We start from the raw sequence: 17,782 nt of genomic DNA on the forward strand, positions 1-17,782 counted from the left end.
TTGCGTAGATTGGAATTCTGAGAAAAATACTTAGACGATTCGTTCTAAAGAAATTTATATTGCTCTCTTACCAGAGGGCGCGCTTCTTCATGCACACTCTCTCACCCCTACTAATGTTTATGTTATTGTGATTGATATTCAAGGCACGTTGAGTAGGTTGACCCATTCAAAGGTTATAGGATAGAACCGGTTTTATAAACAAAATTTGCAGTAAACAGGAAATTGCTATCTGTTTCTTTTAAAAACATGTCCTATAAAAATGTGTTTCTAGACCTTTCTGAAAGATTTTTAAGATTTTAAAAAGAAATGGGTGGGATTTAAAAAATCACAATCTACCAAATTAATCTTCGCGTTTGTGATAATTTTCGGCGAAAATTGGAGCTTAATAGTAGTGTTAATTTTTCCGAAATCGCCCGAAACGTTGGTAGAAAAGAAGTGTATATGACAAACCTTTGTTCACCTTATATGGCTATTGTTATTAATGCGCACAGAGGATCTTACCACCAATTGACCAATCATTGAATGAATATCAACGTTAACTTGACACCTAGATGTTTACATTTTTACACTAGACAAAATTGCTAACGCACCACCAAATATTTAATATTTTACTTTTCAAAACTTGTTACTGATGTAATTGATATATAATTATATTACTTAAATTAAAATCGTGTCCATACTTCTTTGGAAGAATAAATTTAATTTTTTTTCTTTGTGTTTGTGTTCTTTATATTTGTACTAATTAAAAACTCAGAAAAAAGTTACACCGTATGCGGCGTTTGACCTTAGAAGAGCGTGCTAAAGCAGACAGTATGGTGGCTGCAGGGGGTTCCTTCGGAGAAATTTGTAAAAAATGAAAACAATTAAAAGATTGTGAGTTCCTTTAATGGGAAATTGTTGCAAATAAATAAACAAACATAAAAATGTTTACTCTAGATAGCCAAGCATTAAGTAAGAAGCACACGATAATTTGAAAATTGTAGCACAAAATTGGGTCAACCGGAAGTTGGGTGGATTTGGTATGGACACCAAGGCACTGGATGACTACTAGGCGATATGATAGTCAATAGCTGTATGTTATTTGATTTTTAACTTGGAGACTGCTTCTGTGCCAACCTTACGGACCACCTTTGATGATCACCAACTTCATGTATCTGGGCAAAACGGTGCGCAGTGCACGTCGGAAAATTGGTTTTCGGGCAAGAAGGTCCTTTAAAGGTCTTGTCATGATACCAAGACATTTGTCAGTCCCACTGTTTTGGAAAAGATGGTATATTATATATACTAATACCGATCGGGCAAATGTTCGATTCACAAATAAGAAAAACAAGTGGTGCGTTAGCAATTTTGTCCAGTGTACTTTGAACACGTAGTTCAACTCAATCTACGATCGATATTAAATGGATTGAATAAAAAAAAACCCTTTATATGAAAAAAAAAACCAAAGAGTAGAAAATATGAAAGATGCCACGGGTGTTCGTAATTTGTTTCTACGTTGTTAACTAGAAAATGCATATAAGAAATGTAGTCTATGCCACGTTCAGAACACTAGCGCTTCAAGGTTAAGGAAAACGAGCAGCATCCCTTAGGCATTTAAACAGTTAAATGGACAACAAAGTTTTTTTCATGTTACAATACCCGTGATCATCTATGCTTTTTGGTCAGGGAACCTGCCTGACAATTGTATTCACCGATAGTACAACAAAGGAATACAGACGCAAATCGCCATACAGCTTGGCTTTGAGAAAGCCAGAATTCCACGTTTATTTAACAACTTACAAATAAATTGTTTGTAATTTTGAGTATGGAAATAGAATAAAAATGGACAGCATGGGAATGTATGCAAATGCTTGGGAAAAAATGTTCTATGTGCCTTTCCAATCACCTTGTTTTTATTTTTTTTTTTTTTTTTCAAGCGAAAAATTCCTGTAGTATCCGTAGTAACCCACAATGCAATTCAACTCATTCAGATTAAGCTATATTGGTACCTCATTTGCTAATCTTACGCCAAAAGATATAGTCCCAGTTCCCATGCAGGCATATTTGTCCAAAAAGAAGATTTAATACATAAGTGCAGTAAATAATGTCATGAAGAATACTTATTGACATTTGAATGAATTCAAGAGAGATTGAAGTACATTTCTACAGATATTGAAAAATGACACGCAAGATAACTTTTCTGTTTACCATGTCTCCACGTGCTTGTCACTTCCATACCACATTTCCGTGAATAATTTAGCTTATCTTGTAGAAGTCTCTTTAGATCTCGCCAGAGCTACTGTGAGAGCAACTGGGATTTCCTCGGATTTTATAATTTGCAGAACACCGAAAAATAAAATGTTCCGAACACATTAGTAGGGAGTCTCTGGTCATTGACAGATTGATGAGACGGCCTCTATTTATAGTCTGGTCTGTTCTCCGTCCTTGTAGACGACGAAATAAATTGTGAACAGTTTTGACCAGGAAAGTTGTCTTGAAGTAATTTAGACGAAATGCTTCAATGCTGCACTAGGACGCAAAGTAAATGACCTGTATACTTTATAGCTAGAGCAAAACAAGATAATAATAATCCCCCCTCCCTCAACAAAACTCACTTTCGATGATGGTCTTACCATATATTAGGAATGAGTTTAAAATATATCTTTATCTTGGACAGGCGCAATAAATCAAACACAAATTTTAATGGGTTTTATATTCATTTGGCGCTTTTGGCCACGGCTGAATTATACAACATATTATTTCGGGCCTCCAAAGCAACGGGTAGGCCCAGCAATACAAGCTCAACAACAACATTTCAGTACAACAACATTTCAGTACAACATCAACATACAACATATCAGGTGACCTTGACCTGGGAGATGCAGAGGTCAAGGTCAAATAATAAAAACTTGCAATGCAACAATAATATTCACACATCCATGACTCTGGGAGGTGCAGAAGTCAAGGAAGAAAATAAACAGTTTTGTTTACACTGTCACAATATTTACATGGTATTCAACTTTGACCCTGTGTGGTGCAGCGGTCCAATAATGAACAAATATTACAGTTAAAGGGATGTATGCCGCTCAGTTCGCCACAAGACCCCAGTCGTATATGTATTAACAAGGCATCTACGAATGGGGACGCCGCTACTTTACTAGTGGGGGTCCTGAGCGGCCTAGAGCAGCCGTGACCCTTCCTCTCCCGATATCAGTCATTAATGTGATGGATAAAACTTGCATCCATTCCTAATGATCGCTTCTATACCCCCCCCCCCCCCTGGAATTGTATTGAGAAAAATTTCATTTCCTAACTTGGATAAATGTACCCCGTCCCTTTCAAAAAATTGGGCATGATTTTTTATGTCAGGGTAGTGGATTACAGAACCCCCAACCTGACAAACTTTGTTAGAGAAAAATGCATTAAACCTTTTTCTGGTATTCTCCATGGCCCGACTGTCTGAGGAATAACGCCAACTAATGCGTGGAAGAATATGAGACCATATTAAGTGCACAAGAGGAAATTCCTCCCTAATAAAATCCAAGAATTTTATGCCTAACATTCTTAATTTTCTCACTGATGTTTTCCCAATATCATTTCCGCCACAGTGCACAAGGATGACATTTGGGGTAGGACCCACTTCTTTCAGCAACCGCAATTTAGCTAAAGCATTCTTAAATTCTATACCACTGTAACCTTGCCACCAAATTGAAATATTTAATCTTTGCAAATTTAAGTCACACCTACCAGGCCTAATCTTAGCTTCTGCAAAAGCCCTTTTAATAATTGATGACCCAAACAACCATCCGACTTGAGAATCTGAAATAATAATTCTGGGTTAATTAAAATCTTGGAATACGTATGTAAGTTTTATAGCAATCTGATTTCCATCTTCCTGAGGATTGAATAACTTGAGATGAAAACCCCTTTAAAGCCAATTTCGTACTTGCTCCCATACGAAAAGAGTGGGATTTGTAGCCCCAAGACTCGAGGTTTAAGGCCGATATTGCTTTGTATAAAATCAAAGTAAACTGGTACTTAGAGAGAGGAGCTCCGGAAAAATGACAAAATAACGGGCCCCCCCTGCGTAGGTCTAATTTCCAAAAACCTTTGAAGATTAGTGCAGGGGCAAGTTAAATCCCCTGTGCCATGTATCTGCAAAATTGTACCCCTTCCATACTGAATGGTCTTTGAAAATTTTATTTTGAGGTATAATGTAGTGCTAGTGTCATCAATATGAATGTCTGTATAGGCAACAACTCTATTTGAGGATTTGCCAGAGACTGCAAGTTCTCCTGCTCTAAGGAGGCCATAATATGCAATAGAAAATGCAGCTGAGAACAATGATACCTCATATAAATTTGTACATACACTGGGTAGAATTTTAAGAATCTGCACTAATATGGACTTTGTAATGGGCAACCTACTGTCAATGCTGTGAGCTGTGCGTTTCAAGCCCTGTAACAACTTTTTTTACTATAAACACTTCTGTTGGATCTTTTTGACCTTGAAGTTTGCAATTATAAGAAATGGACGCTAAGTACGAACGAACTGTAGAGAGGGCCAGGCCCTTAAGTGACAAATGTGCAACAAATCTAACAATCGAATCACAGGTGGGTGGCCAAGGAGTATTTAATCCTTGTTGCATGCAGCAGCTGAAGTAAGCTCTTAAACCGTTTTGATAAGCCTTGCTAGTGTTTTCAGATAATGCTGCCCCTAACAACTTGTTTATTTCATGCTGGATATGAGGTTCTGGAATTTGATTGGTACATGTTGCGTTGTCTGTGCATGTGGTGCAGCCTTCCAGAAACGGTGCCACTGATGACGAGAAATTGAATCGGCAATAATATTATCATTTGTACGGATGTGAACAGCACGGAAAAAATATTGTTTAACATGCAGTCTAACACGAATGGACGATTTAATTTCATAACTCTATTGGATTTTGAGGGCTGTTTATTCAAAACCGCAACCAATGCCTCATTATCAATATGAAATAGTACTTTTTTATTCGCGAGTTGACTACCCCATAAACTTATGGCCAAAACCACTGGGATAAGCTATAGTGTTGTCATGTCACGCAAGATATCTGAATTAACCCATTCATGTGGCCAAGGAAAATAGCACCATTGGCCTTGAAAGTATGCTCCACAACCCAAATGTGCAGAACCAGCACTGTCTGTATACAGATCTAAAACCAAATTTGAAGACCAATCACTTTCTTGGAAATAAACTTGACCATTAAATTGCTCTAGGAAGCTTAACCACATAACCATGTCTTGCTTCATTTCATTGTTCAACTTAATATGATGGTGAGGCTTAGATACGCCATGGGTTGAATTGTATAATCTCCTAACAAATGCTCTACCAGCAGAAATAGCTTTTGTAAAAAAGTTTAGCTTTCCTAACAATGACTGTATCTGACGCAGAACTATGTTTTTTGCTTAAATGTTCATGCAGCATAAACTCAAATTCGATACATTTTTCATGAGGTATTCTGATTAACATTTGCACTGTGTCAATTTCTAAACCTAAAAATACAAGACAGTGAGTGGGATAAACCGTTTTGTCATCAGCTAAGGGGAACCCCAGTTCATTACAAACTCCTTGAAATGTTTGCATTAATTTAAGACAGGACTCCCTATCCTCCCCTGCAAATATGAAATCATCTAAATAATGATCTAAAATATCAAGACCACTCTTTTTTTCTGTAATCCAGCGCAAGAATGTTGCAAATTCTTCAAAAACTTAGCATGAGAGAGAGCAGCCCATTGGAAGGCATTTATCAATATAATATAAACCATCAACTTTGAATCCTAAAAGGTCAAAATCCCCAAGGAAAATTCTGTAGGTAGTAACCTGAATGCTGATTTAATATCTACTTTTGCAATAAAGGCACCTTCACAAACCTTGGCCAACATTTTTATGACTGTATCAAAGGATGTATAATGAACTGTGGACTCACTAGGGTCTATATAATGATTTACACTGTTGTCTGTGGGATATGATAGGTGCGTAATCAATTGCCACCCAGCATTCTCCCCCTTTGGTACCACTCCTACTGAAGATACTCGGAGATTACATATGGGTAGTTCTTTGTAGGTCCCCCCTACCCTGCCTACTTCAGCTTCTTTATTATTTTTTTTCTTTTATTTCTGCTTTGTGTTCATAGGCTGAAATTAAATTGTTGTTTTCTATATGTAACCTCGGACCTGAGAAATAAAGTCTGAACCCCTGAGAAAAACCACTTTACAACTTTGCATGGGCTGGGTTCGAAAGGAGTAGGTGGGGTTCGATGAGCTAATTGCCTGGGCTCTTTGATAATTGCATTGTATGACTGGATGCATGCCGGCACAACGTGTACACGTGTGCATGTACTGACATGGTTTTCGACTGCAGGACCCCTTAAAATTGAAATCAAAGCAACATTTGTTTATTTGTGTGTTTTGAGTCTGGGGAAGACCCAACTGATAACTAGGATTCATGAATAACAACCACAGCTCTGAATCAACTAATGCCCAAGAACTAGAAGGATCTGTAGATTTCCGCAGACGATACTGCGTGTCATATTGATACCACCCTGTAGCCCCCCTTGAAGCCCCCAAACGAACTGTATGGATATACTTTAGCATATCTACTGCTTTATCTGGATGGGCAGATATGTAAACGGATGCAAACATGAGCATGACATCCGTCCATTTTTCAATTGAATATATTTTGGACACATTTTCCTTTGTTACGATTTCCCCTGTGGCACTTAGAGTTAGTTTTTTATCATTACCCCCAGGTTTAGGTGGAAGCAGAGATTGTAATTCTACAAACTAACCCTCAATTATATTTTGTTCCAAAGATTGATTAATGTGCATACCCAAATTATGGACAGAGTGCACTGGCACAGCTTTCTGATTCTGGCTTGTTTGGGCCTGGGGCTGTTCTTGCACCTGGCTGACTTGCTGTGTCGTGGGAGTCTGCAGCAGTTGGGTATGTTGTTGAGTCTGCTGAGGCTGCATGGGCTGATGAGATGGTCCTAGTGTACCTTGCTGCTTTTGTGTCATGAAAGTCTGCTGTGGTTGGGTTTGCTGGAGAACATTCTGCAGTGGCTGTGCGGGTATTGGAGCAGGTTGAATTTGTTGGTTGAAATGCTGCATTAATGTCTGCTGGCTGACTTGCTGTTGTGTCGTGGCAGCCGGCAGTGGTTGGGTGTCATGTTGGGTCTGCTGAACCTGCATGGGATGATGATATGGACCTGGCGTAGCTTCTGGATGGGGTTGGATGTTCGGGGATGGGGTTACTTGAGTTCGATCCATCCGCCTCCTTGCACGACCCCGATTCTCCACTGTTGTTGTTTGAGATGGGTCAAACCGCTGAGGTGGCCTGCCTTTCGTAGCCTGCTTAGTGCGTGGCATGTCAAGTCCCAAAAATTAAAATAAACCATTAATTTAAAAGAATTTATCTAATTATACAAAATATTAAAATGAATGGGAAACATGTAGTGAATGGTGCTAAATTCAGTGCCATAAAGTAAAATTTTACAATTCACAACAAAAAAGTAGGCCTAGCTGTATTTTTTTTAGCTAATATTTATCCAGTTACAGAAAATTGAAGATAAAAATAGTCGATAAGTCGAAGATTCGCAAAAGACAAAGTTATAAAATTATTATTTATTAGATTATATTATTCGATTAATTTTTTTCTCACTTGCGACAAAGATGGTGGCTAGTACATGGTGATGCGAAAAAGAAAAAACTGAAATGCATTTGACCTGATCTCAAACCTTTGTCATCGAATAGATAAATAAACAGTACAAATTCATAAAAAAAAAAAACCCATTAATAGCAATCAAAACTTTTTAGCAACAATCTATTTTAAAAATCTGCACTTAGCCGTTATTGTTTTTTTTTTTTTTAATTTAATAACACCAACCTTGCAACTAGCATGTAACCGGCAACGAGAGAGTTTGCAGCACGAGCGCTTTCTTTATATAATTGAAAGTTAGATAACATCGTGCTGAAACAAGGAGAGATAACTGCGCCAAAAAATTGCGCTTCCAAGATAAAAGCATCTTATTCGCATACAGGCGAGATAGATGCCATATTATGTACAATTTTAAAATCGCACCCATTCAATAAAACAATCCAAGAAAAAGGCGCAAAGATAATTTACCTGTGACATTTGGCGCGAAATGATTGTGTCACCCCTTTCGTAGAAGACAAATGGACTGATCCAGTAGTTTAGAAACGCAGAAAAAATGTTTCATGGACATGTCCGTATAAAGAATCACAAAGAATAAACAGGTGCATGCAAAAAAACTGAAGGAAGTAAACATATTATTTTGCATCAGTAATATGATTCTTTCTTCTGCAAACTGTATTTAAATGCAGGTAACAGTATGATCGCTTAGTTTCGGACCATGGAAATTTTGATCTATACTGCCTGACCCACGTGGCGTCAGGCAATAAGGATATTATATATATATATATATATATGTATGAAAAATATTTAAACATATAAAAACAATGAGAACGAGTAAAACATAAGCGCTTCATTTCTTCTTCATGAATTTTTACAATATTGATTACTTGATATCAATTACGATATTGTAAAACATCATGAAGAAGAAATGAAAGCGCTTATGTTTCACTCGTTCTCTGTGTTTTTATATGTTTGAGTATTTTTCATATTTATCACCGACCACTGTGATTTTTCTTTTATATATATATATATATATATATATATATATATATATATATATATATATATATATATATATATATATATAAAGCACTATAAAAACCAACAACACTGTATATCCTAAGTGTCCAGATTAATGTCACGCCTAACATAGGGCCAATCTCCAAACGCTTTCAAGAACGTTGGGAAGATATTACAAAGAGGTGTTCTAAACAATTGATGTCACTCTGTCTTTCTTGGGATATCCACAAGTTAGGACAATTTGAGAGTGATATCACGTCCTTAGAATCATCCCTCGCTGATAGCATGTCCCAAGCTGATCTTGATGAAGCCCATAATATTATTGACACCTATAATATGGCCCTAAGAAATGAACTCAATAAGACTCAAAGAAAGAAATTTCTCCGAGACAGTGTTCCGCAGACCAAGAACAACCGGTCAGAGGTCGAGTTAACAAAACACGTAAACCCCGCTCGAGACGCTTCAAGCGCTTAACGACAATCGCGAGGGACGGACCCTCACAAACTCCTGACGTCTGCCCAGTGCTCAATAAAACTAGTATTCCTCTCTCCGAATTGGAGACCTCACTTCTTTCCAAGGGGCTGAATTTCTGTCCCACGCCACATGAGGTCGACGAAAAACAAGTCAGAGAGGACACCCGAGCATTCTTTCGGAGACTTTGGTTGAAGGAGCACTTTTCTAGAAAAGACTCCGAAGTTGACTCATATTACTCTTCTCAGCCACAGTTGCACGACTTAGAGGAACACAAACTCTATCGGCCCAAAAGTGACTGGGAACCTGCACCGGGAAAATGCGGAGCCCTTGAGTCGTATATTGACGCCGTTGAGTCAGACATAGAGAAACTCCTTTCAATGCCAGACAAGGCTCCCGACAATTTGAGTAAGGAAGAGAGATCCGCCTTACAATCATTAAAGAATCGGGATGACATTGTAATCAAGAAAACAGACAAAGGCTCTACAGTTGTAGTGCTTGATAGAGAGACGTACATGGCGGAGGCCCATAGACAACTCTCAGACGAACGTTTCTATAAGAAACTGGACTCTGACCCTACTAAAGAATTCTCCACCGCCATCACCAAAACTCTTGACGAAATGTTTGAGAAAAACGAGATTGGTATCAACGTCTATGAGACATTCAATCCTAATGACTGTAGACCAGGACAATTTTATCTGCTTCCTAAGATACACAAAGAAGGTATGCCAGGTCGCCCTATAGTTAGCGCAACTGGACACCCCACGGAGAAAATTTCTGAATACATTGATCTACATCTCCGTCCACACGTAGAGAATTTGCCATCCTAACTCAAGGACACCACGGACTACATTAACAAGAAGCCCTCTACTGGCCTTCCAGATCATACCTTTCTCGTGACTATGGACGTCACATCTTTGTACACCAATATTCTGATGAGGGTATCGAAGCCTGTAGAGAAGTCTGGGATAGTAGATCCATACAAATTCCTTCTACCAAGTCCCTTGCCAAGCTCCTTGAACATGTTCTCAAATATAACAACTTCATGTTTAATGGAGAACATTACCTGCAGGTTAATGGCACTGCTATGAGTACGAAAATGGCACCATCTTATGCCAATATTTTCATGGGCAGACTGGAACGCAACTTGCTACTTCAAGCACCATTTAGGCCCCTTAGCTGGTTGCGTTTCATTGACGATATAGAGATGAAGTGGGTGGAATGTCGCGAGAGCCTCGAGGCATTCATTTCATTTGCCAACACCTTTCATCAGTCTATCAAATTTACAGTAGACGTATCTAATTCGAAAAACATATTCCTAGATACTACATCTACCCTGCCTGATGGTGAAATCGAGTTCAGTCTCCACACGAAACCCACAGATTCCCATTTGTATCTTATTCCAACTAGCTGCCATCCCCCACACACATTTAAGGGTCTAGCCACCAGAATTCGGCGCATCTGTTCATTCCCTGCCTTATATCAGGAACAAAGCGGTCTCCTCAAGTCCCACTTATGCAAGAGAGGCTACAATGCCCGCACCGTACAAACTGCTATTGATGAGATGGCGGGACATGACGGGCAAAACCTATTACGCTACAAGGAAAAAGACAATAGCGGCAGGGTCCCTCTGGTAGCCACATACCATCCCGTCCTTAAAAACCTCAGCGGTATCCTTCAAAAGAATCTGCCAATTCTCCACTCAAATAAACGAATGGCAGAGGTCTTTAAGGAGCCCCCATTGGCTGCATACAGACGCCCGAGGAATCTAAAGGACATGGTAGTAAGAACCAGATTGGACAATCCATTACCTAACGGGGGCTTTAAAACTTGCTCTGACAGAAGATGTCTTCTCTGTAAGCACAGCTCTGACACAAACAGCTTTAACAGCCCCGTTACAGGCCGCAGCTACAAAATACTAGGGAATTTGTCCTGTCAAACAGACAACTGCATTTATCTCATCAGTTGCAAAGTTTGCTCCAAACAGTATGTTGGTGAAACAGGAGATCTCCGCAGGAGAGTCAATAATCATCGTTCTACCATTAGGACCAAAAAACTCAATGAACCCGTTGGGGAACATTTCAACCTTGAAGGTCACAAATGGGAGGACATGACAGTAGTGGTTATTGACCATAATCCAAGATGGACAGACGCTCAGAGAAAAAGCAAGGAAAAGTTCTGGATGCACAGGCTGAAGTCATTCCGCCCTAATGGTATTAACAAACTTAATGACTTCACCAGGATGAACGTGAACTAGACACAATCCCGGATTGTAACAAACAAGTTCATTCTCTCTATATGGTGTAAACTTTACCGTTAATTCGCATTAGCAATTCTGGAACAACCTACCCAGATATTTACAGCTTACATTTTTGTGTATTTCTTTTATCCGATTTCCAAATTTATAATATATCCAAATTCATATTTTTAAAATTGCCCTTCCATATTATCTTTCTTTAATTTCTTTTTATCATGTATAGTTACGCTATTTTGAGAGAATAAGACAATGTACGATTTACTGCTTGTCGTAATTAATTAGTGATAATTAATTCGTTCAATTATGTAAATCGCACTTCACCAGAGTTCACTCGATAGACCGGACGCAATTCATAACGCTCCGGATTTCTTTGTTCACGACTGTTTATTAACTTAAAATTAAACATGTAAAACTGTAAATATTTAGTGTTTGGTAGTTTAGTAGTAGTGCTAGTTGTTTTTGTTTCTCTATTTCCTTTGTTTTTATGACTTCTTAACTTTTTCTTTGTCCCGAGGAAGTGGCAGGTCGTCCCGAAAATTTGACAATTATTATTGTTCGTGTCGTTGGTCTTTTTGAGTGCTTTGTATATATATATATATATATATATATATATATATATATATATATATATATATATATATATATATATATATATATATATATATACACTGTCTGTGGATATTTTTTCGATCGATCGCTGTTCGTTATCTTCACCTTTTTCCTTGTTGAATATAGATGGTATCGGCGAAATATAGATGGTATGCGACACGTTCCAGGAAGATGTGTCTTTAGCATCGTTTCAAGCCACGGTCTTGAGTCCGCATATAGCTCTCTCTCTTGCCAGTGGCTGCTTGTCGTAATCTTCAGTATTAACGCCTTTTTGTTGTGACGTCATGTTCAGCCAATGACAATATTTGTTTCCATCGCAATTGAAATCAACAAATGACATCAACAGTATACAAGAAATATTTCGTATACTGCGATTGAGATTGAAAAGGTCGCGCCAAAGTTCATCATCCGACTATGTTTTACTCGCACTGGTCAATATTTTAATGAACTGCGAAATATTCTTTTCTCATTCAACCACGGCCAGAATGGGAGAGGATCGTACATTTTGGCCATGGTTTGCGAAGATGTGTCTTTGGATGCGAAATGTTTTCTTACTGTACATTTTGAGCGGATTTTAAGGAAACATCATGCCTTTTTAAAATTATAACTTTAATCCAGCTAATCAGGAGATTAAAAAAAATGATCCTTATATGCATTTATCCTCATTGCATTTCTGCTCTCGTCCGTTGATACACCTTTGATTACTTTCTGTAGTTTTTGTATCTCTGCTGTCGTGTACATCTCCATTTCTTGTTTACAATGGATACCGGACTAAAATTCAAAAACTGTTACTTGTGATTAATTGGACAGAATCCAGTTTCCAAAGTTAATTTCTGAAACTTATTTAATACACTGTTTTTCCTAACATGAACTTCATTTATTGCAATCTTCCTACCTATGCAACATTTTATCTTACAGATGGTCCCAGCCTGGAAAATACAAGAACTAATTTCTCAAGTATAATGCATTATAAGGAGTCAAATTCATCTACATTTCCCAGTATAATGTGTCACTCTATATGCAATCCTGTGTGTCACCTTACCTGGAATGGTCCACGTTCTTCTTCATCAGCTGTGCTCAACCTCGGTCTGATTAAAAGGGATAAAAATGGGACATACATCTGTACAGCAAGAAATATAGTGAACTCTTCCCCTAGATCTGCGTCAATAACTATACACATTATTGTACTTTGTAAGTCTTTTGTCATTTTGGGCATCTACTTCTTTAAAATGTTGCATATAAAAAAATTATAAATGTATATAATAAATCATATATTGGAAGCCACAAAGAAAATGTTTCTATTGTTTTATTATAGGAAATTGTAATTGACAGATATGGGCATTTCAATTTATCATCCTAAGTGAAATATATTTGTAGGTTTGTTATCAAATTACTGCTAATTTTTATTTTACATGATAAAGATATGTACAAATGAATAAGAAACTTACAGATTATTCAGATTAATCATACCAATGTTCTTTTTTAATTTAGATCCACCAAATATCAATATCACCATAAGTTATGGTATAAACACTGTTAATGAAGGAGAAAGGGTACAGATAATGTGTACTGTTGATAGTCAACCCTATTCCAACGTAACGTGGCATCGTAAGGGAGAACGTCTCGGACACCAGGACATTAGTATGGCATATAGTCAACTAGTCATCAGTTCTGCCCATTGTTATGACACAGGGAATTTCAGTTGTCATGCTGAAAATGGAATAGGGATTCCAGCAACAAAGAGCACACCACTAAAAGTCAAATGTAGGGAATTTACTTTGTTTTTCTTATCATGGTACCGGTTTTACTTTTCTTGATAAAACATGACAATTTGCATTTCTTTATGAATGAACATATCAGTGTGATGAACAACTAATTAATGAACATCCGGACAGTATTGGCAGTGCCCGCAAAAATCATAATAATAAAACAATACCGTATTAAAAAATCTCAGATCTGAAACAAATACATATATTCACTTATAGCAAAAGAAAGTTACTTTCGTCCAAAGAGGTACATAAATTATTCTTTATTTGCTTAAAAACGTATTATCACAATTTTATAACGTTTATACACAGACAAATTCCCATGGTATGGCACTTCTGTACATGATAAATAGGGCAAATATGTATGCAACAAAAAATGGTATAGTTTGACGCTTACGTACATGATATGTAGCACATACACTATAGACAGATTATAAATTATAGATAGATAAATTAACAGATAAGATACACGACGAATGGATTCATAACATTTTTTTTTTCATTTCTTAACTTACATTTATATTAACTAAGCTTAAATTAAGCTAAGAAAAGTTTAAGCTCTAAATAGTTGTACTATTTAAATGCGGATGGTTTTTCCAGCATTAGCTTTTGTGATCGTGAGGCCCGGGTTCGATTCTCGTTCGCCGCGCTGCATCAAACCTAAGACGAGGTAGTGATTGTTCCTTTGCCGGTGTAAAGACGAATAATGACCCCCGTAGAAAAAAGACCGGGGGTCATTTTTCGCCGTTCAAAAATGACCTCCCAGCCGTAGAAAATTGTACTTTGTAATTGTAAGAACCTTAGGGGTCAATTTTCTACATGTGCAACCTATAAAAAATTTACCCCTGTTGAATAATGACCCCCTTCCAACAGAGTGATACAAAGTTTAAAAGAGGTGATTGATGACAAGGTTTGGTTCTCAACGTTTAATTCTCCTGTACTTTTCTGAAGAACACTGAAAGAAAATGCAATTAAAATGTAATTTTAAATAGCATGTGTTTAGATCTATTATACCTTTTCGGATATTTTACAAGAGAAAGACACTAATGGCAAACTAACAAAAAAAAAAAAACTAATAGATGACAAACGTGACTTCAACTTTTCCATCGTCAACATCCATTATTTATGTAGCAATATACCATTATCGCCTGTATATGAAATTTATGTCTCCCAAACGATTCGATACGCGATTGCATGTTCTACTTACGAACAATTTCTAAAACGAGGCAAGCTATTGACAAATAAGTTGATAATACATGGATATCAACAGTCTCGTTTTGTCAGCATTTCACTAATTTTATTGTCGATACAATGACCTACACTTTATCGTTAAATCGAATGTTGAATGACGTTTTTCATTCAAATTGTTAGGCCATTATTTTCACACTGAATTGTCTACGGATTTTTCAGTTTGCCCGATCATGACAAGGAGTAACAGCTGGTGTGACCGGTCGACAGGGGATGCTTACCCCTCTATGGCCCTGATGTTTTTTTATATAGGTCCGTGTTTGCTTTTCTGCAATGTATTGTTCCAATGGACTTTTGAGCTTGATTACTGGTCGTTATCTTCATATTTCACCTATTGGGTTTTCATCACACAATAAAAATCGCACAATAGGTACGTCACAGTGGCTATTGGTTAAGACTGTTATCTTAATCTTTCTTTTTTATCCATTTCGTATTTGGATACTTTATTATTTATAGACACTTATTGCCAACTGACAACTAAACTATTTACAAACGGGATGACTTTCGAATCGGCCACTTCTTATATGTATTTATGTAGTAAAATTCTTCTAATATCATCTGCATGTGGTGTGTAAGTCTCCTAACATATTCGGTACGCATGCTCTGTATACGATCAAATTTTAAACAGGCAGGATACTGACAAATGAAATGATGTATCAGGGCTTTCAACAGTCTCAAACAAAGTAAGTATTCTAAAAATCCCTGGGTCATTTTAATGACCTTGTAGGCATATTCATTTATTTTCCATCTTTTAAATTTTGTAAGGTTATACACTTTATAATTTTAGAATCTTAATAACTTTAACAAAGAAGAAGGTATGGTTTTAGCTTTATTGTGCCCTAAAAATTCAATGTTTTCAAAAAGTTTTGAAACTGGCTAAAATATTAGTTGAGTACATGACTGTAATAAATCATGAAAGAATATAGCATGATGGAGTACCATTCTGGATATATGACGTCATTAATTTTATGCATTTCTCTATTTTAAAGAGAAAAAGCCTCAAAATGACCCATTTCAAGGGTTATTTTCCTTAAGAAAATAGTGTCCACAGCCGTCGCCCACGTTAATTTTTAGATATGTTGTGTAAAATTCTTTGAAAAATCACATATCTCAAAATCTTTGTGGGCGATGCCTGTGGACAATATTATCTGAAAGAAAATTCCATTGAAAATTGGTGTCTTCTGCAACTTTTTAAGAAAATACGGGAAAATGCACAAGTTTATGACGTCACAATTAGCATTTAGAAGGTCATGTGAGAAAAAAGATTTGTATGATCTTTCTGCATGGAATTTCAATAATTCAAAAAGCATGAGTTTTAATTTTTTACATCACTTTTATTTTTAAGAAAAACACAGGGCAAGATTTGTATTGAAAGCGTACCTTGTACAAAAATCCATGAAGGTAATATTTTTATAAATACGGAATATAATACAATAGTATGGTGCAATTGAAGCCGAGAAAAAAAAATAATTGTTTGGATGAAAATGTTTTGACAAGTAAGGTAATAGTTCTGACAAGTTTGTTCTTCGTTCGGATGAACAAGATATTTGGGTGAACAAATAAGTTCTTCCTTCGGACAAATTAAATACACTTAGAAGAAAGTAGATAAAATTGTTTTTGAATTGTTCAGACGAACTGGGTATTTGCTTGGACAACTTAGCGAATTATATATTTGTTCGAACAGATTTGATGTTTGTTTGTTTTTTTTAATTTACTTACCTTGTCATTGGTCATTTGCAAAATTATTTTGTTAAAAACATTTTGATTGTACGTTTAAGTACCCAGAAGTTGATATTAAAAAGATGCTTGAGTTTCTGATTGACAATATCTATGTAGTTTTTGGAGATCAGGTCTTCCAACAATTTGTCAGAATTTCCATGGGTACCAATTGCGCCCCGTTATTAGCAGACCTATTTTCGTATTCATATGAAGAATAATTATTCAAAAACTTATACATGAAAAAAAGAAAACACTCGCTGTGGTCTTCAACTCGACATCTAGATATATCGACGACGTATTATCAGTTAATAATGCATATAGTTACCTCCATTCATATGTGACTCGATATATATCCAAGTGTACTTGAAATAAAAGATATCACAGAGTCTGACACATCTGTTTCATATTTGGATATTTTACTAGAAAAAGACGTTAATGTAATCTTACTACAAAACTTTTTAATAAACGTGATGACTTCAATTTTTCTATTGTCAACTTCCCTTTTTGTGTAGCAATATACCCTTGCAACATATGTTGCAACCACTATTGAAATAACGACCACTATTGAAATAATTATTTCAATAGTGGTTGAGAATGCATTTCAAAACCAAACACAGCTTGTAACCACTATTGAAGTAATGTTCACTATTGAAACAATTATTTCAATAGTGGTTAAGAGTGGTTAAGAGAGCATTTCAAAGCCTAAACTAAGTTGTCATCACTATTGAAATAACGGTCACTACTGAAATAATTATTTCAATAGCGGTTTTTATACGTGTAACCACTATTGAAATAACGACCTCTGATGTTATAATACTTAGTTTTCCCAAATAGTTGATTTTAATGTATTGTCAAGAAACGTTTGATTTACTATCCATATTGGTAGTGTGGGCAAGCCCAAGAATATAAGCGAAAATTTACTTCTATTCTATATCCTTTTCATTAAAATTAATCTTTTTTTTCATCAGAAAGTTTGTATACATATTAGATATCAATAGATGTCTTCTTTCTTCTTTTTAAT

At 36.5% G+C, this 17,782-nt stretch overlaps 1 protein-coding gene across 1 annotated transcript in view; it reads left to right on the top strand.

The window, feature by feature from the left end:
- Positions 1 to 14,468, top strand: part of LOC133193090 (B-cell receptor CD22-like) — a 239,232-nt gene extending 224,764 nt beyond the window's left edge. Inside the window, exons 7-9 of the mRNA XM_061329064.1 lie at positions 12,947 to 13,219; positions 13,520 to 13,792; positions 14,395 to 14,468. Coding sequence (XP_061185048.1) covers positions 12,947 to 13,219; positions 13,520 to 13,792; positions 14,395 to 14,468 — 620 coding nt within the window. The remainder of the gene's footprint in view (positions 1 to 12,946; positions 13,220 to 13,519; positions 13,793 to 14,394) is intronic.
- Positions 14,469 to 17,782: the final 3,314 nt, after the last annotated feature.

Source organism: Saccostrea echinata, unplaced genomic scaffold, assembly GCF_033153115.1.
Source record: "Saccostrea echinata isolate AGI-Se365-2 ecotype Australia unplaced genomic scaffold, CSIRO_AGI_Sech_v1 ptg000027l, whole genome shotgun sequence".
Taxonomy (NCBI): domain Eukaryota; kingdom Metazoa; phylum Mollusca; class Bivalvia; order Ostreida; family Ostreidae; genus Saccostrea; species Saccostrea echinata.